The 25,276-nt window shown below is 47.5% G+C and overlaps 2 protein-coding genes across 4 annotated transcripts in view; both read left to right on the forward strand.

The window, feature by feature from the left end:
• The window catches only part of LOC143766500 (uncharacterized), a 250,253-nt gene extending 245,485 nt beyond the window's left edge, over positions 1-4,768 (forward strand). For 2 of the 3 annotated variants that reach the window (XM_077254235.1, XM_077254234.1), the window contains exon 7: positions 2,731-4,768. In XM_077254235.1, the coding sequence (XP_077110350.1) occupies positions 2,731-4,427 (1,697 nt within the window). In that variant the 3' untranslated portion in view covers positions 4,428-4,768. The remainder of the gene's footprint in view (positions 1-2,730) is intronic. The other variant, XM_077254236.1, reaches the window with a different exon arrangement.
• LOC143766498 (uncharacterized) overlaps positions 1-25,276 on the forward strand; it is an 831,863-nt gene that overhangs the window by 4,276 nt on the left and 802,311 nt on the right. The gene's annotated exons all lie outside the window — the stretch shown is intronic.

Consider the following 25,276-nt stretch of genomic DNA (forward strand, 5'->3'; position numbering starts at 1 on the left):
CGGGAAGGGCAGCATCCAATAAAGGAAAACATCCAATACAGGAAAACACCTATGCCAAGCATGGTATCCATCCACAGACAGCTGTTTCGGGGTGTTTGCCCCTCATCAGTGTGGAGTAGGAATCTGGCTATTAGGAGCAGTGCCTAGTAAAAGGCTGTAAAGGCACAGATAATTGGCCTCGGGGAGACCAAAACATCCAACACCGCGGAGACACCATCACGTGTTTCTCAACGCAGTGATCCAGAACACTGCCCCCATCCCTTATGGGTAATATGCAAATGCATGTAGGATATCTGCGGAGACACCATCACGTGTTTCTCAACGCAAGCAGTGAACAGCCAGGCCTTTCCCCGGGAAGGAACAACCACGGGAAGGGCAGCATCCAATAAAGGAAAACATCCAATACAGGAAAACCACATATGCCAAGCATGGTATCCATCCACAGACAGCTGTTTTGGGGTGTTTGCCCCTCATCAGTGTGGAGTAGGAATCTGGCTATTAGGAGCAGTGCCTAGTAAAAGGCTGTAAAGGCACAGATGATTGGCCTCGGGGAGACCAAAACATCCAACACCGCGGAGACACCATCACGTGTTTCTCAACGCAGGGATCCAGAACACTGCCCCCATCCTTTATGGGAAATATGCAAATGCATGTAGGATATCTGCGGAGACACCATCACGTGTTTCTCAACGCAAGCAGTGAATAGCCAGGCCTTTCCCCGGGAAGGAACAACCACGGGAAGGGCAGCATCCAATAAAGGAAAACATCCAATACAGGAAAACCACCTATGCCAAGCATGGTATCCATCCACAGACAGCTGTTTTGGGGTGTTTGCCCCTCATCAGTGTGGAGTAGGAATCTGGCTATTAGGAGCAGTGCCTAGTAAAAGGCATTTCTGAGCTATCACTGTCGCTGCTACTAAAGCCCTCGAAATCCACACAGCCATCTGGTGCTGCACTTTCTTCGCTGTCAGAACATAAAACTGCATAAGCATCCTCTGCACTATAATACTGATGGGCCATTTTAGTAGTTTTTTGTTTTTTTTTCCCGGAAATAGAAAACACTGATGTGACTGACTGACCTGACGTGACTGATGTTACCAAATTATTGGGGAGGCAATTGAGAAAAGCCTAATTCTTTAGCCTAACCCTAACTTTAGAATAAATCCTAACTTTAGCCTAACAGCAACCCAAACAATCCTAGCAGCAACCCTAAGCCTCACAGTAACCCTAACTTAAGCCTAACAGTATCCCTAACCCTAACTTTAGCCTAACAGCAACCCTATCAGTAACCATAACTTTAGCCTAACAGTAACCCTAAAGCTAATAGTATCCCTAACTTTAGCCTAACAGTAACCCTAACTTTAGCCTAACAGTATCCCTAACAGTAACCCTAGCTTTAGCCTAACAGTAACCCTAACTTTGTATTCCTAACCCTAACAGTAACCTTAATTTTAGCCTCAACACTAACCCTAACTATAGCACTAACTCTAACCTTATCTGTTTTTTTTACTTTTATAACAAGATCGCTGACTGACGCAGCTGTTTAAGCAGCACTTGTAACACTGTTTCTCCTCTAATCTCTCACTGACAGGAGATCTGAGGAGAAACAGCGTTTTTATGAGGCAGATCACCCGGGAAAGTTCGTTGCTACAACAAACGTTCCTAGTGATTTGTCTCATTGGCTGGTGTGACGCTGACGTCATCAGGACCTGAACCAATCAGGTCTCGATGAGGTTGGGGTCACAGTAAGTGTTGTGCACTGGAATCCCCTTGTTATAAGGTACGTGGGGGTCCCGATGAGCACAAAACCGCCGACTGTAGACAAACATTGGCACTGCACAAAGCCCTGCTAGCGCCGACGTTTATCTCCTGTTGGCGGTCACGAAGTGGTTAAGTTAAGGGTACCATCATTTCTGTCCAGGCCTATTTCAGAAGTTTTATTTTTTTAAATTTTCTGCGGACGCATGGTTGAAAGGCAATGTGTGACTTTCATTTGTTCATTTATAGATTTTTGATTACTTTTGTCAGATTCAAGTTATTTCTGTGATCATTGTGGGTTTTTCTGTCATTAAAAGAGGGGTACCAACAATTTTGACCACGTGTGCAACAGGAATGAATATTTTTACTCCCCAGCCACTTTCCTGAAATTCACACGCAGTGGATGTTTGAGAGTGAAAATTACACATTTGCCATTTTATTACCCAGCACATAGTGCCCAGATTGTACTCCAGGAGACACACACCGCAAATTAAGTGGTTTCTTCTCACTATACAATATTGCTAAATACAGGGATCCTAATTGTTGTTTGAGCACACTGCAAGACTCATAAGTGAGAGCGTATTTTGCTGGATTGGTTTATAGAAACTCTGTTGCTTTTCAACAGCCTATGAGCCACTAGTAGTGTGGGAACCTCTGTTTTTCCATTGACAGATGATGGACCTGAGTGGGGACTTGTTTTTTGTGAGATGAGAATTGGTATTATTTTTGCCTACATAACATTGATTGGTTTCTTTTTATTCGATATTTCGGAGGCGGAATGAACAAACAGTTGAACACCATGCACTACTGGTTCATCCAACAAGGCATTCTATTAGACTGTGAACTGTCAATGTCTTGGTAAATAAAGATTTTTTACATAGCTTGCCATTTTTATGGACAGTTTAAGTAGAAATATTCAAAAATATAAAACTCAAGGATATTTTATTTAAAAAATTGTTTTTTATCTTAGCAGATGACTGTACCAGGAGATCAGTGGGACAGCTGACATCTTCAATTTTTAAATCTGATGGTCTTGAGATCCTACAAGATACAACTGAAGTGAATGCCATTACTCCAGATATATCATCATCCATTCACAACAAAGATCTGTCATCTGATCCTATGAAACAGGTCCCATCTTCTGATTCATTACTGACTACTAATGAAAATCAAAGTTACAAAAGAGGCATTAGAAAACAAACTGCTCCTAAAGCAAAGAAGCCTTTTTCCTGTTCAGAATGTGGGAAATGTTTTAACCAGAAATGGCATCTTGTTAGACACCAAATAACTCACACAGGTGAGAAGCCTTTTTCATGTTCAGAATGTGAGAAATGTTTTAAATGGAAATCAGATTTGGTTAGTCACCATAGAACTCACACAGGGGAGAAGCCTTTTTCCTGTTCAGAATGTGGGAAATGTTTTAAAAGGAAATCAGATTTGGTTAGTCACCAGAGAACTCACACAGGGGAGAAACCTTTTTCCTGTTCAGAATGTGGGAAATGTTTTACCCTCAAAGAGAATCTTGTTAGACACCAAATATCTCACACAGGGGAGAAGCCTTTTTCATGTTCAGAATGTGAGAAATGTTTTAACCGGAAAGGGAGTCTTGTTATACACCAAATAACTCACACGGGAGAGAAGCCTTTTTCATGTTCAGAATGTGGGAAATGCTTTAACAAGAAAGGGAGTCTTGTTAGACACCAAAGAACTCACACAGGAGAGAAGCCTTTTTCATGTTCAGAATGTGGGAAATGTTTTAAATGGAAAGTGCATCTTGTTAGTCACCAGAGAACTCACACAGGGGAGAAGCCTTTTTCCTGTTCAGAATGTGGGAAATGTTTTACCCTCAAAGAGATTCTTGTTAGACACCAAAGAACTCACACAGGGGAGAAGCCTTTTTCATGTTCAGAATGTGGGAAACGTTTTAACCAGAGAGGGAGTCTTGTTACACACCAAATAACTCACACAGTGGAGAAGCCTTTTTCATGTTCAGAATGTGGGAAATGTTTTAACCAGAAAGGGAGTCTTGTTAAACACCAAAGAACTCACACAGGGGAGAAGCCTTTTTCATGTTCAGAATGTGGGAAATGTTTTAACCAGAAATCAGATTTGGTTAATCACCAAAGAACTCACACAGGGGAGAAGCCTTTTTCCTGTTCAGAATGTGGGAAATGTTTTACCCTCAAAGAGAGTCTTGTTAGACACCAAATATCTCACACAGGGGAGAAGCCTTTTTCATGTTCAGAATGTGGGAAACGTTTTAACCAGAAATCAGATTTGGTTAAACACCAAAGAACTCACACAGGGGAGAAGCCTTTTTCCTGTTCAGAATGTGGGAAATGTTTTACCCTCAAAGAGAGTCTTGTTAGACACCAAAGAACTCACACAGGGGAGAAGCCTTTTTCATGTTCAGAATGTGGGAAATGTTTTAACCAGAAATCAGATTTGGTTAAACACCAAAGAACTCACACAGGGGAGAAGCCTTTTTCATGTTCAGAATGTGGGAAATGTTTTAACCAGAAATCAGATTTGGTTAAACACCAAAGAACTCACACAGGGGAGAAGCCTTTTTCCTGTTCAGAATGTGGGAAATGTTTTAAAAGGAAAGTGCTTCTTGTTAGACATCAGAGCAGTCACACAGGGGAGAAGCCTTTTACATTTTCTTAATGTGGGAAGTATTTAACTTGGAAATCAACTGTTAATAAACATCAGAGACATCACATAGGGAAGAAGCCTTTTTTATGTTCATAATGTTGGAATAGTTTTAACCAAAATTTAATCTTCTTAAATGGGTTGTCTCTTGTCATTACTTATGTTTGCTGACAAAAGGATAAAGGATAAAACTAAATTTTATTAATTCCAAATGTAAAACTATACCCATAATTTACCCCCTGATGGTTAGTCAGTAGATGACTAATAGAAAAAACATGTACCCCACAGTTGAGTATATAGGGTGAGGTGAAGTATACACACTCACTCTCCAAGCCTCTCATTTCTATGGGTTTCATCGTCCTTGTGATGAGGGAACAGCCGCCATCTTGGACGGGCATACTAACAGAGATTGGCGTGACTCCATTTTGCCTCCTGGTCACAGGTCTGCAGAGAGGAGTGCTCCTGGCCCCCACCTTTTCTAATGAACATAGTGCCTATTAGTATGGTAATCGGCTGAGCTCAGAGGAGATTGCAGAAGGTACTTCAAAGCTCAGTTAGGAAGCCACACCAGCAGGGGGCTTGGAAATGCTCAAGGGCTTAATTAAAGCACGCATGTCAAGGGGCCACTGGATACACATCTAGTATCGTCGTCCAGCCGAACCGTCTCTGACATGGAATCGTGAATTATGGACGCATCGTCCGAGGTAGCGGCTCATAAAAAATATTCCCCTCATCCTAAAGAAATGGTGCATCTAATGGTGCGACTCCTGTATCCGTGGGAGGTCTGAAACCCGAGATATAGAGATCAGCCTCCCACAGGGACCGAATGGGTCCAGGTTTGATCCCAGTACGACCGGCAGAACAAACCACAGGCGCTGGTACTGCCCGTGTGCTGATCCGATCATCCTGAGAGCAGTTATCCCATTTATTAGATATTGGAACAAATATCGCAGGGAGGCAGAGGGGTGGAGATTGCTAAGCCCACCCAGCTACAGGGGGAGGGACACGGCAGGGTTAAGAGCTGGACCATGTGGAGAGTGGGGGACACACAGAAGATGACCAGCTAAGAAACAGGGCATATGCCAGCCAGAGGGGGGCAAGCACACGCTTTCTGGGGGCTGCCCGGCAACTAAAGTTTGGACCTGCGGAACGCTGCGCCCCCCGGCTTCCACAAGCGACCTCTAACCTGGTAAAGTGACCTCCAGCTTTATACCTTAAGCCTTGTATCATTGTTGTTATATTGTACTCTGACTGTAACTCTTGGTATATTGTGATTGTATATTTCTTGTAATTACCTAGTGCGCCCTTAAGGCAATTAAATCATAAATTAATTTTGGGCTGATCCTTTTACTCTGATTGCGAATCTTAGAATACCCAGTGTGGGTAACAGGGCAGTCTCCCCGGCGGCCATTTGCTCTAGGTGCAGTTCCCTTACTGACCTGAGAGACAAAGGGGGCGCCGGAGAGCTGGGCCTGTGTAGTGACGTCACGGATTGGTGACGTGGGAGGAACAGGGGCTTCCTTCACAGTGGTGGCAGCGTACGTGGGATCAGAGTAATAGTGTGCGTGGGACCCCTACTCCCAGACACTAAAGGCTACCAGTGGTAACTTTCACTGCTGGGGTCTTAAGGTCAGCCCAGCACTAGACGGTCAGAGTGTAAATATAATAAGTTGTGTGCAAGGTCAGGGTTACAGCTGTGTCAGTAACCAGAGGTTCCAAAGATGGCAGAGGGCACCAGGAGTGCAGTGAGGGCGCAGGCCAGTGCTATGGTCGATGATGAGGAGGTGGTGGTGGACTTTACTGTTCAAGGCGAGGGGGAGCTCAGCCCAGATTCCCCAAGGAGCCAGCCACCTGTGCTTAGTCCGGCAAGGGACTACCCACCACCTACCCGCCCCAGCCTGTCCACATCAGAGGCCCTTGTTGCAGCGGCAGTGGCACGTCTCGAGGCGGGTAATGAAGACGCCTATATGAGACTCATGGCAGCTGCAGAGAAGGCAGCGGAGGCCGAGCGTGCAGAACGCCGTGAAGCGGCGGAGCAAGAGCGTGCAGAACGCCGTGAAGCGGCGGAGCAAGAGCGTGCAGAACGCCGTGAGGCAGCGGAGCGGGCCGAGAAAGCTGCAGAGCGGGCAGCAGAGCAAGCAGCGGCAGAGAGAGCAGCGGAGCGCCAGCACCGACTGGAGATGGCTCAACACGGGCTCCCGCTGGACGCCCCAGCACCACCCGAGTCCAGGGTTTCCAAAGTCCGGGCCGAGGACTTCCCTCTGCTTGAGAAGGATGGAGACCTGGATTCCTTCTTGCTGGCCTTTGAAAGGACCTGCCTTCAACACCATCTGGCCCCGGATCAGTGGGCAAGATACCTGACCCCCCGTTTGAGGGGTAAGTCCCTGGAAGTTTTGGGGGACTTACCTGCCGGGGCGGAGCAGGACTACAGCAGCATCAAGCGGGCCCTGATCCAGCACTACAACCTCACCCCGGAGTCCTACCGCAAGAAGTTCCGGAGCCTGCAGCGGGGCCCAAAGGACACCTGGACCGACCACATGCGGGCGTTGCTGAGAGCTGCAGAGCACTGGACCTCGGGTCTAGCGCTCACCACCCGTCAGGAGGTCCAGGAACTGTTCGTCACAGAGCAGTTCTTGTGGAACTGCCCAGAGGACCTCCAGCAGTTCCTCCGTGACCGGAAACCAAAGGGGGCTTCTGCTACAGCCGCCCTGGCAGATGAGTATGCCAATAACAGGGCGCCTGAGCCGAAGAAGCCTGCCAGCAGCACCTGGAGAGGGGGTAAGCCCAATCCTGCCCCTGTTTCCCCAGCCCCCAGAGTGCAAGGGGTGTACCCCCCTGCTGCCCTCTCCAGGCCAGGCACAGAACCCAGACGTTGTCATCACTGCAACCAGCTGGGACACTTCAAGTCTGCATGTCCCCAGCGTCTTAAGGCCCCATCCCTGTCCCCGAAACCGTCCACTGTTTTATGTGTGGGAGAGGGTGGTGGGAGGTCCCTGGACAATTACCAACCCGTCACTATCGGCCGCACAGCGGTCATGGGACTGCGGGACACAGGCGCTGAACGAACCCTGGTACGTCCTGAGGTGGTGTCCCCTCAAGACTTGGTACCGGGGAGAACCCTTTCCGTCTCCGGAATTGGAGGCGTGGAACCGGCGCTGCCTGTCGCAAAGGTGTTTTTGGACTGGGGCGCCGGGAGGGGAGTGCGGGAGGTGGGAGTAACGTCAAATATTCCTGCCAATGTATTACTTGGGACCGATTTGGGGCGGATAGTGTCTCAGTATGTGGCCACTGAACCCCCAAGTTGGGCTCCCCAAGAATGTCATGACTCTACTGTGAATGTTGATGTGTTGAATGTGCCTCCAACAGTGGAGGAGGGATTGAAACCTGAGGGTAATCCATACACTGACACCACACACACAGGGCACACAGGGAGGACAGGTGGGGAGACTGTAGGGGAGAGCTCAGAGGTGGAGGGAGAGGCTGCTACGGGAAGTGTAGGGCCCCTAAGTGAATCCAGCCTGCTGAGCCTAGGGCCCCTGCAGGAAGAGGAACAGGCCATGGGGGGAGGAGGCGTCCCAGGAGAGGAGCCACCAGGTAAGACCCCAGGGCAGGAGTTCCCCACACCCGGGATGTCAGGAGGGCAGGGAAGTCTGCCTGACCCGGCGACTTGTTCAGGAGCCGGGGGGAAGCAGGCGCTACCCATGGGCACAGCGGTCGTGTCACCAGGAGTGGGAGCGCCGGAGCCCAAGGAGCCTTGCAGAGGTCCGACGGCTTCCCCCTCTCTGACCAAGTGGCTGCCGAGTCAGACAGCGGCCAGGAGACAGATCCCGGGGAGCTGACAGCGGATGTGGCAGTGTCGTCCATTCTCGCCACATCGAGTCAGGGATTTCAGGCAGCGTTGGAAGCTGACGCTAGCCTGAAAGCTCTCAAGGAGCAGGCGGCACAGCCTCCTGGGGAGTCAGACCGCGAGCGGTTGGTCTGGGACCAGGGACGGCTGTACCGGGTATCGGTCCAGCAGGGTTCACCGGAGGCGTGGCCCAGGGACCGACAGTTAGTGGTACCCTATCCGTTCAGGGCGGAATTGTTGCGGATAGCACACGAGATTCCCATGGCCGGACACCTAGGGATCGCTAAAACCAGGGCCAGGCTAGCGCAGCATTTCTACTGGCCTGGAATGAGGACCGAGGTAATTGCCTACTGCCGTTCGTGTGACACCTGTCAGAGGGTGGGGAAGGCGGGGCGGCGCCCCAAAGCCCCACTGGTAACTCTGCCCATCATTGAAGAGCCTTTCTCGAGGGTGGCTGTGGATCTCATTGGACCTCTGTCCACTCCCAGTCGCTCCGGGAAATGCTTCATATTAACGGTAGTGGACTATGCCACTCGGTACCCGGAGGCGGTTGCTTTGTCATCCATTCGGGCTGACAAAGTGGCCACTGCCTTACTGGAGATCTTCTCCAGAGTGGGGTTTCCCCAGGAAATGCTCACCGACCGAGGGACCCAGTTCATGTCCCAGCTGATGGAGTCTCTCTGTAAGCAGATCCAGGTGCAACATCTGGTAGCCAGCCCGTATCACCCACAGACCAATGGCCTGTGTGAGCGGTTCAACGGCACCTTAAAGCAGATGCTTAAGATGTTGATCGACTCCCACGGGAGAGATTGGGAGCGGTATCTCCCACACCTTCTATTTGCCTACCGGGAGGTTCCACAGGCCTCAACGGGGTTCTCCCCCTTTGAGCTCCTGTACGGGCGACGTGTACGGGGGCCCCTTGCTCTGGTGAAGGAAGCGTGGGAAGGAGATTTGGCCACCCCTGGAGTGTCGGCCATTGAGTATGTTGTGCGCTTCCGGGACAGAATGACGGCCTTGACACGGCTGGTGCATGACAATATGGCCCAGGCCCAAGCTGACCAGAAGCGGTGGTACGACCAGAATGCTTGTGAGAGGACCTACCAGGTGGGTCAAAAGGTGTGGGTACTGGTCCCCGTCCCACAAAACAAGCTCCAGGCAGCCTGGGAAGGTCCATACCTCGTGCACCAGCAGCTCAACGCCGTCACCTATCTGGTCACCCTGGACCACGCCCGTGGAAGGAGAAAGGCCTTCCACGTGAACATGATGAAGGCACATCATGAGCGGGAGGCTTGTGCCCACCCAGTGTGCAACCTCCCGGAGGAAGGGGAGGTAGAAACCCTCCTGGATCTGCTCACCCAAGCCAAGGCGGGTGGATCCATCGAGGATGTGGGGGTTGGCCACCAGCTCTCGGAGGACCAACGTTCCCAGCTGGGGGTCACCCTACACCCCTTTCGGGAGCTGTTCAGCAGCCTGCCCGGAAGGACTGAGGCAGCCGTCCATGATGTGGACACCGGCAATCACCCCCCGATCCGGCGTTCAGCATATCGGGTCTCTCTCGAGGTGCAGCAGCACATGCGCCAAGAGATAGACGAGATGCTGAAGCTGGGGGTGATCCAAGCATCTAACAGCGCGTGGGCTTCGCCGGTAGTCCTTGTCCCAAAAAAGGACCGAACTACGCGGTTCTGCGTGGACTACCGGGGGCTCAACGCTGTGACGGTCACCGATGCGTACCCAATGCCGCGCATCGATGACCTGCTCGATCAACTGGCCGGGGCCAAGTACCTGACCATCATGGATCTGAGCCGGGGATATTGGCAGATTCCCCTGACCCCTAAGGCACGGGAACGCTCTGCCTTTATCACCCCATTTGGACTGTACGAGTCCACGGTGATGCCCTTCGGCATGAAGAATGCCCCTGCCACTTTTCAGCGGATGGTCAACACGCTGCTCAAGGGACTGGAAGGGTATGCGACCGCGTACCTGGATGACATTGCCATCTTCAGTCCCACCTGGGAGGATCACCTACAGCACCTGGCGCAGGTGTTGGGGAGGATCCAGAGGGCAGGGTTGACCATTAAGCCGGAAAAGTGCCAGGTGGGTATGAGTGAGGTCCAGTACCTGGGACATCGGGTAGGTGGGGGAGCTCTGAAGCCAGAGCCCGGGAAGGTGGATGCCATCACCTCCTGGCCCTCCCCCAGGACCAAGAAGCAGGTGATGTCCTTCTTGGGGACTGCCGGGTACTATAGGAGGTTTGTTCCACACTATAGCACCCTGGCCAAGCCCCTGACGGACCTCACCAAGAAGAAGCTGCCCGTCGCAGTCGACTGGACAGTCGCCTGTGAGACAGCTTTCCAGGCGCTCAAAACCGCCTTGTCTAGCTCTCCTGTACTACAGGCAGCCGACTTCACGCGGCCGTTCGTAGTACAGACCGACGCCAGTGACTTTGGCCTCGGTGCTGTGCTCAGCCAGGTCGACACTACGGGACATGAACACCCCGTTTTGTACCTGAGCCGGAAGCTCCTGCCGAGGGAAGTGGCCTATTCCACGATGGAGAAGGAATGTCTGGCAATTGTATGGGCCCTGCAGCGTCTGCAGCCGTACTTGTACGGACGCCACTTCACCGTGGAAACAGACCACAACCCCCTCAGCTGGTTACACTCGGTCTCTGGGACGAATGGGAGGTTGCTACGCTGGAGCCTGGCTCTCCAGCAGTATCACTTCAGCATTCGCCACAGAAGCGGCAGAGACCATGGTAACGCTGATGGGTTGTCCCGGCAAGGAGAAGGTGCAGAAGGGCGCCTGGGGGAACACAGGAATGTGATGCCCCCTAGCGCCCTCTAAAGCAGGGAGGTGTGATGAGGGAACAGCCGCCATCTTGGACGGGCATACTAACAGAGATTGGCGTGACTCCATTTTGCCTCCTGGTCACAGGTCTGCAGAGAGGAGTGCTCCTGGCCCCCACCTTTTCTAATGAACATAGTGCCTATTAGTATGGTAATCGGCTGAGCTCAGAGGAGATTGCAGAAGGTACTTCAAAGCTCAGTTAGGAAGCCACACCAGCAGGGGGCTTGGAAATGCTCAAGGGCTTAATTAAAGCACGCATGTCAAGGGGCCACTGGATACACATCTAGTATCGTCGTCCAGCCGAACCGTCTCTGACATGGAATCGTGAATTATGGACGCATCGTCCGAGGTAGCGGCTCATAAAAAATATTCCCCTCATCCTAAAGAAATGGTGCATCTAATGGTGCGACTCCTGTATCCGTGGGAGGTCTGAAACCCGAGATATAGAGATCAGCCTCCCACAGGGACCGAATGGGTCCAGGTTTGATCCCAGTACGACCGGCAGAACAAACCACAGGCGCTGGTACTGCATGTGTGCTGATCCGATCATCCTGAGAGCAGTTATCCCATTTATTAGATATTGGAACAAATATCGCAGGGAGGCAGAGGGGTGGAGATTGCTAAGCCCACCCAGCTACAGGGGGAGGGACACGGCAGGGTTAAGAGCTGGACCATGTGGAGAGTGGGGGACACACAGAAGATGACCAGCTAAGAAACAGGGCATATGCCAGCCAGAGGGGGGCAAGCACACGCTTTCTGGGGGCTGCCCGGCAACTAAAGTTTGGACCTGCGGAACGCTGCGCCCCCCGGCTTCCACAAGCGACCTCTAACCTGGTAAAGTGACCTCCAGCTTTATACCTTAAGCCTTGTATCATTGTTGTTATATTGTACTCTGACTGTAACTCTTGGTATATTGTGATTGTATATTTCTTGTAATTACCTAGTGCGCCCTTAAGGCAATTAAATCATAAATTAATTTTGGGCTGATCCTTTTACTCTGATTGCGAATCTTAGAATACCCAGTGTGGGTAACAGGGCAGTCTCCCCGGCGGCCATTTGCTCTAGGTGCAGTTCCCTTACTGACCTGAGAGACAAAGGGGGCGCCGGAGAGCTGGGCCTGTGTAGTGACGTCACGGATTGGTGACGTGGGAGGAACAGGGGCTTCCTTCACAGTCCTCACCAAAGGCGACTCATCAGGAGACAATTTAATATTGACCTATATTCAAGCGAGACTAGACAAAAAAAACCTAAAGTCATGTATCATGTTATCCGAAACAGTCAGAAAACCAGCTACATATTGGCAGATTCCAGACCTCAATCTATATACTTTGTAAGGGATGAGGATTCCATGTATACCAGGCTAGGGACAAGGGGGCCATGTGTATCAGGATATGGATAAGGGATCCATGTATACCAGGATAAGGGTGAGGAAACCATGTGTATCAGGATGGGGGTGAGGAGACCATATATACCAGGATAGGGGATAATTAAGTACAGAATTTACCACATTTTTTGCCTAATTTCCTCCTCTAAAACCTAGGTGCATCTTATCCCCTTTCTGCCAGCTGACGGGATAGTACGTCAGCTGGCAGACTCCCCTGCTTTGAGGTGGGCTCCGGTGGTGAGCCCACCTCAAAGCGACAATATGTCAGCTGTTTTCAACAGCTGACATGAGCGTGCAATGGGCGCGAGCAGAATCTCGATCCACCCGCGCCCATTAACTAGTTAAATGCCACTGTCAAAGTCTGACAGCGGCATTTAACAAGCGCCGCTGGAAGCGCTAGCACCGCTGACCGCGTCACATGATCAGGGGTCATCGGTGCATTGCCATAACAACCTGAGGTCTCCTTGAGACCTCTATGGTTGTTGATGGCCGATTGCTTTGAGCGCCACACTGTGGTCGGCGCTCAAAGCAACCCTGCATTTCTGCTACTTAGAGGTGATCTGTTTTTCACCTCTATGTAGCAGAGGCGATCAAGTTGTCCATGCTTCTAGCCTCCTATTGAGGCTATTGAAGCATGCAAAAAAAAAAAAGTGTTTAAAATATTAAAAAAAATATAAAAGTTCAAATCACCCCCCTTTCGCCCCAATCAAAAAAAAAATTAAAAAAAATCAAACCTACACATATTTGGTATCGCTGCATTCAGAATCGCCCAATCTATCAATAAAAAAAGGATTAACCTGATGGCTAAACGGCGTAGTGAGAAAAAAAAATCAAAATGCCAAAATTACATTTTTTTTGTTCGCCTTGACATTGCATTAAAATGCAATAACGGGCGATCAAAAAAATGTATCTGCACATAAGTGGTATCACTAAAAACATCAACTCAGTACGCAAAAAATAAGCCCTCACCCGACCCCAGATCACGAAAAATGGAGACGCTATGGGTATTGGAATATTGAACAATTTTTTTTTTAGCAAAGTTTGGATTTTTTTTTCACCACTTAGATAAAAAAAGAACGTAGACATATTTGCTGTCTATGAACTCGTATTGACCTGGAGAATCAAAATGGCAGTTTTAGCATTTAGTGAACCTATCAAAAAAGCCAAGCAAAAAACTAGTGTGGGATTGCACTTTTTTTGCAATTTCATCACACTTGGAATTTTTTTCCCATTTTCTGTTGCATGACATGGCAAAACCAATGGTATCGTTCAAAAGTACAACTTGTCCCGCAAAAAATAAGCCCTTACATGGCCATATTGATGGAAAAATAAAAAAGTTAAGTCTCTGAGAAGAAGGGGAGCGAAAAACGAAAATGAAAAAGCTCCGGGGGTTAAGGGGTTAAAGTCCAAAAAATACGGTATATATATATTTTTTTGCAGTGAACTCATTGCTCATGATGGCCTTGTCATGATAATTTATAAATTGGCGTATGATTTTCCCTTGTTATCACACACGCTGCATGTGGCCCCCCTCGCAGCCCCCTTTGTCTCCAAACACATGGGCTTGCTGTATGTGAGGAGATATTAGATAAGCCGTAATGCAACGCTAGTGTGTGATAGAAATATGACAGTTACATATTTGAAACGTGCTTCGATAGGGCTTCGCTACAGCACCTCTTGCTAAATTCTAGCTCCCAAGGAACCTGAGAAAAGGATTTCTCCTGAACTGAGTGGAATAGCTAGTCCGAGTTCAGAATCATTAGAAAGCTAATTTCCATATAAGATGAGTGATGTGTGCGCCGTTACTCTGCTAGGTTCTCCAGGCAATTCATGATAATGATAAGTTTTGCTAGCAAATCTGTAACTCTGAGGAAAGGGGAGGGCGAGGGTAACTCAACCCCCTTTAGTGATGTCACAGCCTACAAGTATAAGTTACTGCCAGTCAGCCCAGCCTTCAGTATTACCTGAGAAGCTGTTGCACCACGACCCTCTGATGCATTGGGATGTCTGGCTTCTCCCACCAGCATGGTTAGCCTGGAATGACCTAAGCAACATGTGAGTGTTTATCTTCTTTAATCCCTGTTTTCTTTTGTAATTGCTTTTACATACCTTAATTGTCTCATATTGCAAAATCTATATATACCTTTTGTAAACACTGCCTACCTTTTCGGAGTAAAATATAAAATTTATTAGTTTTGTCTTCTCCATGTTCTATAGCGAATTTTCAAGTGCCTGAAGTTAATTACGCTACTAATTTGGGTTGGCTTTGAACCCCTCTATTGAGGAATCTGAGCTGGTGGCAGCGAAGTGTGTTCTGGGCTAGGTTGGTAAAGCTGTCAACGACGGAACAGGGTTTTATAAGCTATTGTCTGTCTGCGTCCTGAGCAGTTATACAGTTATATGAAAAAGTTTGGGCACCCCTATTAATCTTAAGCTTAATGTTTTATAAAAATTGTTTTTTTGCAACAGCTATTTCAGTTTCATATATCTAATAACTGTTGGACACAGTAATGTTTCTGCCGTGAAATGAGGTTTATTGTACTAACAGAAAATCTGCATTCAAACAAAATTTGACAGGTGCATAAGTATGGGCACCTCACCAGAAAAGTGACATTAATATTTAGTAGATCCTCCTTTTGCAAAAATAACAGCCTCTAGTCGCTTCCTGTAGCTTTTAATGAGATCCTGGATGAAGGTATTTTTGACCATTCCTCTTTACAAAACAATTCCAGTTCAGTTAAGTTTGATGGTCGCCGAGCATGGACAGCCTTCTTCAAATGATCCCACAGATGTTCAATGATATTCAGGTCTGGGGACTGGGATGGCCATTCCAGAACAATGTAATTGTTCCTCTGCATGAATGCCTGAGTTAGATTTGGAGAGGTGTTTTGGATCATTGTCTTGCTGAAAGATCCATCCCCTGCGTAACTTCAACTTTGTCACTGATTCATGAACATTATTGTCAAGAATCTGCTGATACTGAGAGGAATCCATGCGTCCCTCAACTTTAACAAGATTCCCGGTGCCGGCATTGGCCACACAGCCCCAAAGCATGATGGAACCTCCACCAAATTTTACTGTGGGTAGCAAGTGTTTTTCTTGAAATGTTGTATTTTTTTGCCGTCATGCATAACGCCTTTTTGTATGACCAAACAACTCAATCTTCGTTTCATCAGTCCACAGGACCTTCCTCCAAAAAGAAATTGGCTTCTCCAAATGTGTTTTTGCATACCTCAGCTGACTCTGTTTGTGGCGTGCTTGCAGAAATGGCTTCTTTCTCATCACTCTCCCAGACAGCTTCTCCTTGTGCAAAGTGCGTTGTATAGTTGACCGATGCACAGTGACACCACCTGCAGCAAGTTGATGCTGCAGCTCTCTGGAGGTGGTCTGAGGATTGTCCTTGACTGATCTCACCATTCTTCTTCTCTGCCTTTCTGATGTTTTTCTTGGCCTGCCACTTCTGGCCTTAACAAGAACTGTACCTGTGTTCTTCCATTTCCTTACTATGTTCCTCACAGTGGAAATTGACAGGTTGAATCTCTGAGACAGCTTTTTGTAACCTTCCCCTGAACAACTATGTTCAATAATCTTTGTTTTCAGATCATTTGACAGTTGTTTTGAGGAGCCCATGATGCCACTCTTCAGAGGAGATTCAAACAGGAGAACAACTTGCAAGTGGCCACTTTAAGTAGCTTTTCTCATGATTGCATACACCTGGCTATGAAGTTCAAAGCTCAATGAGGTTACAAAACCAAAAAAATGCCTTAGTAAGTCAGTAAAAAGTAGGTAGGAGTATTTAAAACAAGAAAATGATAAGGGTGCCCATACTTATGCACCTGTCAAATTTTGTTTGAATGCAGATTGCACATTTTCTGTTAGTACAATAAACCTCATTTCAAGGCAGAAACATTACTGTGTCCAACAGTTATTAGATATATGAAACTGAAATAGCTGTTGCAAAAAAACAATTTTTATAAAACATTAAGCTTAAGATTAATAGGGGTGCCCAAACTTTTTCATATAACTGTAATTCCCTCACTGCAGCGTGCCTGCTAGCCAGTCCACAGTGAAGGGACCCATCCGGCAACTAATTATCCTAGGTGTAGTTCCCTGGCTGACCTGAGGGTAAGGGGGCGTCGGAGAGCTGCAAGTTCCAAAGCAGAACTGGAAAGCGGGATATACATAAATCCCTGCCGTTCGTGACATATTGTAGCTGCAGTGGGATATCTAAAATAACCCCTGCGGTAAATTGATAGGTCAATAGCCTTGTTTGTGCTTTTATCACATTGTAGCAGTGGTGGGATAACTAACATAAGCCCCCCTGCACATGTGATAGCCGTATGCTGGCCAAAGGTCACCCACTTTTCATGACAGGCCTCATTAAAATAAAAACACTCATACTCTGCTGGCGTACTGGCTCCACTTCAGCTGTGTCGAGACTCACTGTCCCGGGGCTTATGTGAGGTTGTTACATCACACGAGCCCAGCACCCGATCAGCGACAGCTTCACTGTTCCTTCCTTCGGACGTATTGAACATGAACAGGAAGCCAGGGCCGCGACTGCTCTCTGCCTCATGATGCTTGATTTGTCCGAAGGTGGGGACAGTGACCTCAGCGCTGATTGGGCACAGCTCACATGACGTAAAAACCTCAAAAGAGCCCCAAGAACACAAGCGCCAACACCAGTGAAACGGCGCCACCATGGGATGTTTGTATGAAGATTTTTATTTTAACCCCTGGAGCTTTTTCCGTTTTTTCATTTTCGTTTTTCGCTCCCCTTCTCAGAGCCATAACTTTTTTATTTTTCTGTCAATATGGTCATGTGAAGGCTTATTTTTTGTGGGAAGAGTTGTATTTTTGAACGATACCATTGGTTTTACCGTGTCGTGTAAGGCTTGTTTCACATTTGCGTTTAAATCCGCAGTGTTTAAAACGCATCCACAAGTGAGCGGTATGGCGTGAGCAGGGACCCGTCCACATTTGAGGTGAATCCGCGGCCCGTATTGAAGGAAGGGCAGCAGAGCTGGGTGAGTTACGGTTTTCCCGGTGGCGGCGGCCATCTTTTTGAGGCCGCGCGTGCGCAGATTCAGTACTCTGCTTCCCAGGGCTTCAGGAAAATGGCCGCGGGAGGACACGCGTGCGTAGATGGAGATCACGGCGGCCATTTTCCTGAAGCCGAGATCTCAATCTGCGAACTCGGCTTCAGGAAAATGGTCGCTGCGATCTCCATCTGCGCACACGCGGTCTCCCGCGGCCATTTTCCTGAAGCCCCAGGAAGCTGAAAACTCAATCTGCGCACGCGCGGCCTCAGGAAGATGGCCGCTGCCACCGGGAAAACCGTAACTCACCCAGCTCTGCTGCTGCTCCTTCAATACCGGGCTGCGGATTCACCTCAGATGTGGACGGGACCCTGCTCACGCCATACCGCTGACCGCGCCACATCATCCCCGCACCTCTGTCGCCGCCACAATGCCGGTAAGCCTGCGTTCCAACTATAAGACGCACCCCCCATTTTCCTCTCAATTTTTTTGGAGAAAAAGTGCGTCTTATAGTCAGAAAAATACGGTAATTGACAAATTGTACAAAAACATGATGCGCGCAGCGTGCGTTCAAGGTGAGAATATTATATGGGAGTTTTATAGGATAACCCAAATACCAACAGAAAATAAATGACCCAAAACAAACATTTATCAGTAAAAATAACTCCTCTTTATTAGGTAAAGTATAAAAGAACTGCGACATTTTCCGATATCCGGCGCATCTCCATTTTTCATGATCTGAGCCAGTTTGTTGACTTCTAAACCAGAGAAGGAAAAACTATGTATATAGTTTAAATAATCAAGTAATGCTACTTGATCTCATCTCCATTCTTACCCTTTATGTAAATACTGAATGAGAGACACTTGTTAAGTCTAAAAATAATTTACATGCCTCTGTATAAGGAGACTCAGAGAGAGAAACAGCCAGAGAGATTCTGCCAAGACATCCATACATCTCAAAAGGACTAGAGACAGGACAACAGCTATTTTACATCATGGCTCCATTACGAGGGACACGGATCTATCATTCTATAGGAAACAACCTAGCCTCGGTTGGAAGAATACAGATCTGCTCCATTGACCATCGCTGAACCATGGATACATTTGGAGAAGCCAGGTTGTGATCCTCAGATCAACTGGCCTTGTACCTTATATGGATTCAATAGACTGTCATCTTCCTATACTTGTTGTTACCTCCTCTCTGTGTGCCTGCCACAGGTGGAATGAACAACCCTGGTATATGAAGCCAGGTTGTGATCCTCGGATCAACTGGCCTTGTATGGACTGGCATCTTCCTACACTTGTCGTTACCTCCTCTCTGTGTGCATGCCACAGGTGAGGTAGCATCCCTGTTGTGAATTCTGTATTTGGGTTCCCTCCGGTGGTGGTAGGTGGTAATGCAGTTGTCCCTAAGTTGCAGTCCTGGTCAGGTGTTTCTGCTGATTGCAGTTCTGACTGGGGTATTTAGGTGTGCAGGATTCATTAGTCCTTGCCAGTTGTCAATTGTTTTTGGGAGGTGTTGTCCTCTGCCTGGTTCCTCCTGCCTTTCTGCCAAATCAGCAAAGATCAGTGTTTTTTTTTTTCTGTTGCACACATGCTGTGTGCTTCATGATTCAGTGCTATTCTTTTGTGTTTTCTTGTCCAGCTTCGATTGTGTCAGTATTTTCTCAGTCTTGTTGGATTCTCTGGAGTGGCAGATATACATTCCATGTCTTTAGTTAGATTGTTGCAAAACAATGGGGAGACAAAAAGCGCAATAGGGTCTTATCCACGTTACATAGAGGAGAATATACACCAAATTTGCTCACCTGGTTAGGATGAGATTAGAGCATGTAGATAGCGGCTGCTGCAGATCCACAGGTCTTCACCGACCAGAGAAATTAATGTCTTCAAAAGGAGATTTGTAGTTAAATTTCCGCGCTGCCGCTAAGATGAATTTCAGGAGAGTATAGTTGATTCACAGTGGTTTTATTCAACGCGTTTCAGGGGTCTCATGCCCCCTTCATCAGGAAATACCACCTGATTTCCTGATGAAGGGGGCATGAGACCCCTGAAACGCGTTGAATAAAACCACTGTGAATCAACTATACTCTCCTGAAATTCATCTTAGCGGCAGCGCGGAAATTTAACTACAAATCTCCTTTTGAAGACTTTAGTTAGATTGTGGAATTTTTTGTATTAACTGCTGTGGATATTTTTTGAAGGGTTTTAATACTGACCGCTTAGTATTCTGTCTTATCCTTTCCTATTTAGCTAGAGTGGCCTCTTTTGCTAAATCTTGTTTTCTGCCTGCGTGTGTCTTTTCTTCTCCTACTCACAGTCAATATTCGTGGGGGCTGCCTATCCTTTGGGTTACTGCTCTGAGGCAAGGTAGTATTCCTATTTACATCTATAGGGGTATTTAGTCCTCCGGCTGTGTCGAGGTGTCTAGGGTATGTTAGGCACACCCCACGGCTACTTCTAGTTGCGGTGTTAGTTCAGGATCTGCGGTCAGTATAGTTTCCACCTACTCCAGAGAAAGTTTCATGCGGCTCCAAGGTCACCGGATCATAACAGTACAACTGGACAATAATGAGTTAAATGCATCTCAGAAGAAGGGAAGAAAGGTGTTGAGACATTTTTTTTTTCTGCAGTCTGTTTTGTCTTTTTTTTTCCCCTCTTTATCTATGGGTGGCTGAGGAGTCTTGTGCTAGCATGGATGTTCAGGAATTAGCTTCTCGTGTAGACCAGCTTGCTGCCAGGGTACAGGGTATTTCTGATTATATTGTTCAGACTCCTGTTTTAGAACCGAAGATTCCTACTTCTCATTTGTTTTTTGGTGACAGGTCCAAATTTTTGAGTTTTAAAATCAATTGTAAACTGTTTTTTGCTTTGAGACCTCGATCCTCCGGTGATTCCATTCAGCAGGTTAAAATCGTCATCTCCCTGCTGCGTGGTGATCCACAGGATTGGGCATTTTCCCTGGAATCTGGGAATCCTGCTTTGCTTAATGTAGACTTCTTTTTTCAGGCTTTAGGATTATTATATGATGAACCGAATTCTGTGGATCAAGCGGAGAAGACCTTGTTGGTTCTGTCTCAGGGCCAAGAGGCGGCAGAATTGTATTGTCAGAAATTTAGAAAATGGTCTGTGTTGACTAAATGGAATGATGATGCTTTGGCGGCAATTTTCAGAAAGGGTCTTTCTGAATCCGTTAAAGATGTTATGGTGGGGTTTCCCACGCCTTCCGGTCTGAATGATTCTATGTCTCTGGCCATTCAGATTGATCGGCGCTTGCGGGAGCGTAAAACTGTGCGCGCTGTGGCGTCATCCTCAGAGCCAATTCCTGAGCCAATGCAGTGTGATAGGATTCTGTCTAGGACAGAACGACAAGGACTCAGACGTCAGAATAGGTTGTGTTATTATTGTGGCGACGCTTCTCATGTCATTTCAGTCTGCCCTAAGCGGACAAAAAGGATCGCTAGTTCATTTACCATCAGTACTGTACAACGTAAATTTCTGTTATCGGTGTCCTTGATCTGCTCATTGTCATCATTTTCTGTCATGGCGTTTGTGGATTCAGGCGCCGCCTTGAATTTAATGGATTATGAGTTTGCCAGGCGTTGTGGTTTTCCCTTGCAGCCTTTGCAGAACCCTATTCCTTTAAGGGAGATTGATGCTACACCTGTGGCTAAAAATAAGCCTCAGTTTTGGACACAGGTGACCATGCACATGGCGCCAGCCCATCAGGAAGATTGTCGATTTCTGGTGTTGCATAATTTGCATGATGTTATCGTGTTGGGTTTTCCATGGTTGCAGGTACATAATCCTGTGTTGGATTGGAAGTCTATGTCTGTGACCAGTTGGGGTTGTCAGGGGGTTCATAATGATGTTCCTTTGATGTCAATCTCCTCTTCTTCCTCTTCTGAAATTCCAGAGTTTTTGTGATTTTCCGGATGTATTCGATGAGCCCAAGTCCAGTTCCCTTCCACCGCACAGGGACTGTGATTGTGCGATTGACTTGATTCCAGGCAGTAAGTTTCCTAAGGGCCGACTTTTCAACCTGTCTGTGCCTGAACATACCGCCATGCGGAGTTATGTTAAGGAGGCTTTGGAGAAAGGGCATATTCGGCCATCTTCTTCACCGTTGGGAGCGGGATTTTTTTTTGTTGCTAAGAAGGATGGCTCCTTGAGACCTTGTATTGATTATCGCCTCTTGAATAAGATCACGGTCAAGTTTCAATACCCTTTACCTTTGCTTTCTGATTTGTTTGCTAGGATTAAGGGGGCTAGTTGGTTTACTAAGATTGACCTTCGGGGGGCATATAATCTTGTTCGTATTAAACAGGGTGATGAATGGAAAACTGCGTTTAATACGCCCGAAGGCCATTTTGAATTCCTTGTGATGCCATTCGGGATCACTAATGCTCCTTCGGTTTTTCAATCCTTCATGCATGATATCTTCCGGACTTATATTGATAAATTCTTGATTGTATATTTGGACGATATTTTGATTTTTTCCGATGATTGGGAGTCTCATGTGGAACAGGTCAGGATGGTATTTCAGATCCTTCGTGACAATGCTTTGTTTGTGAAGGGGTCTAAGTGCCTCTTTGGGGTGCAGAAGGTTTCTTTTTTGGGCTTCATTTTTTCTCCCTCATCTATAAAGATGTATCCGGTTAAGGTTCAGGCCATTTATGATTGGATTCAACCCACATCCGTGAAGAGCCTTCAGAAATTTTGGGGTTTTGCAAATTTTTATCGACGTTTCATTGCTAATTTCTCCAGCGTGGTTAAACCCTTGACCGATTTGACGAAGAAAGGCGCTGATGTGGCGAATTGGTCCTCTGCGGCTGTCTCTGCCTTTCAGGAGCTTAAACGCCGATTTACTTCTGCTCCGGTGTTGCGCCAACCGGATGTTTCCCTTCCGTTTCAGGTTGAGGTTGACGCCTCTGAGATTGGGGCAAGGGCCGTTTTGTCCTCAGAGGGATTCTGTGGGTTCCTTGATGAAACTGTGTGCCTTCTTCTCCTGCAAGTTTTCACCTGCTGAACGCAATTATGATGTCGGCAATCGGGAATTGTTGGCTATGAAGTGGGCGTTTGAGGAGTGGTGACATTGGCTTGAGGGAGCTAAGCACCGTATTGTGGTCCTGGCTGATCATAAGAATCTGATTTACCTCGAGTCTGCCAAACAGCTGAGTCCTAGACAGGCTCGATGGTCCTTGTTTTTTTCCCGTTTTGATTTCGTGGTTTCGCATCTTCCGGGTTCTAAGAATATTAAGGCTGATGCCCTTTCTAGGAGTTTTTTGCCTGATTCTCCTGAGGTCCTTGAACCGGTCGGCATTCTGAAAGAAGGGGTGGTCCTTTCTGCCATTTCCCCTGATTTACGGCGGGTTCTTCAGGAATTTCAGGCTGACAGACCTGACCGCTGTCCTGAGGGGAAATTGTTTGTTCCTGATGGATGGACTAGTAGAGTGATTTCTGAGGTTCACTGTTCCGTGTTGGCTGGTCATCCTGGTATTTTTGGTACCAGAGATTTGGTTGGTAGGTCCTTTTGGTGGCCTTCCTTGTCGCGTGATGTGCGTTCTTCTGTGCAGTCCTGTGGGACTTGTGCGCGGGCCAAGCCTTGTTGTTCCCGTGCTAGTGGGTTACTTTTGCCATTGCCGGTCCCTGAGAGGCCCTGGACGCATATTTCTATGGATTTTATTTCTGATCTTCCAGTTTCCCAGAGGATGTCGGTTATCTGGGTTGTTTGTGACCGGTTTTCTAAGATGGTTCATTTGGTGCCTTTGCCTAAATTGCCTTCCTCTTCAGATTTGGTTCCTTTGTTTTTTCAGCATGTGGTTCGTTTGCATGGTATTCCGGAGAATATTGTGTCCGACAGAGGTTCCCAGTTTGTTTCTAGGTTTTGGCGGGCCTTTTGTGCTAGGCTGGGCATTGATTTGTCTTTTTCTTCTGCATTTCATCCTCAGACAAATGGCCAGACCGAGCGAACTAATCAGACCTTGGAAACTTATTTGAGATGCTTTGTGTCTGCTGATCAGGATGATTGGGTGGCCTTTTTGCCATTGGCCGAGTTTGCCCTTAATAATCGGGCTAGTTCAGCTACTTTGGTTTCGCCTTTCTTTTGTAATTTTGGTTTTCATCCTCGTTTTTCTTCTGGGCAGGTTGAGCCTTCTGACTGTCCTGGTGTGGATTCTGTGGTTGATAGGTTGCAGCAGATTTGGGCTCATGTGGTGGACAATTTGGTGTTGTCTCAGGAGGAGGCTCAACGTTTTGCTAACCGTCGTCGGTGTGTTGGTTCCCGGCTTCGGGTTGGGGATCTGGTTTGGTTATCTTCTCGTTATGTTCCTATGAAGGTTTCTTCTCCTAAGTTCAAGCCTCGTTTCATTGGTCCTTGTAAGATTTCTGAAATTATCAATCCTGTGTCGTTTCGTTTGGCCCTTCCAGCTTCTTTTGCCATCCATAATGTGTTCCATAGGTCGTTGTTGCGGAGATATGTGGCGCCTATGGTTCCTTCCGTTGATCCTCCTGCTCCGGTGTTGGTTGAGGGGGGAGTTGGAGTATGTGGTGGAGAAGATTTTGGATTCTCGTATTTCGAGACGGAAGCTTCAGTACCTGGTTAAATGGAAGGGTTATGGTCAGGAGGATAATTCCTGGGTTGTTGCCTCCTATGTCCATGCTGCCGATTTGGTTCGTGCCTTTCATTTGGCTCGTCCTGATCGGCCTGGGGGCTCTGGTGTGGGTTCAGTGACCCCTCCTCAAGGGGGGGTACTGTTGTGAATTCCATTCTCGGGCTCCCTCCTGTGGTCGTGAATGGTACTTTGGTGAGTTCTGTCCTTGGACACCCTCTGGTGGCTTTGAGTGGAACTGCTGATCTTTGAGGTTGGCTTTCTCAGCTGCCCTCGCTTATTGCTTCTGCTGGCTTCCCTATTTAACTCTGCTCAGGTCGTTAGTTCATGCCAGGTGTCAATGCTCAGTACTGGTTCAGATCTCTCTTGGATTTCTCAGATGACCTGTCTACTCCAGCAGAAGCTAAGTCCCTGCTAGTCATTTGTTGTTCATTTGTTTTTGCGTGTATTTCTCAGTACATGCTATGTTTCTAGTCCAGCTTGCTATTATGATATTTCCTTGCTAGCTGGAAGCTCTGGGGGTGCAGAGTTGCACCTCCACACCGTGAGTCGGTGTGGAGGTCTTTTTGCACACTCTGCGTGGTTTTTGTAGTTTTTAATACTGACCGCACAGTTCCCTTTCCTATCCTCTGTCTATCTAGAGAAGATTCGGCCTCCTTTGCTAAAATCTGTTTCATTCCTGTGTTTGTCACTTCCCTCTTAACTCACAGTCATTATTTGTGGGGGGCTACCTTTCCTTTGGGGAATTTCTCTGAGGCAAGGTAGGCTTCTATTTCTGTCTTTAGGGGTAGTTAGCTCTTAGCCTCTGTGTCTGTACTGTTACATACTTAGGCAGTTAACTGGTTCATGCAGCTTTACATGAACACCCGAGCCTTACACTATGGCTGGTCCAAATAACTAAAGCAATTGTTACCATCCACCTCTTGTGTCTCCCCTTTTCCTCATAGATTGTAAGCTTGCGAGCAGCAGGGCCCTCATTCCTCCTGGTATCTGTTTTGAACTGTGATTTCTGTTATGCTGTAATGTCTGTTGTCTGTATAAGTCCCCTCTATAAGTTGTAAAGCGCTGCGGAATATGTTGGCGCTATATAAGTAAAATTATTATTATTATTATTATTAGGCTGTGAAGAGGCGTCTAGG

This window comes from Ranitomeya variabilis, chromosome 4 (genome assembly GCF_051348905.1).
Source record: "Ranitomeya variabilis isolate aRanVar5 chromosome 4, aRanVar5.hap1, whole genome shotgun sequence".
NCBI classification, from domain to species: Eukaryota; Metazoa; Chordata; class Amphibia; order Anura; family Dendrobatidae; genus Ranitomeya; species Ranitomeya variabilis.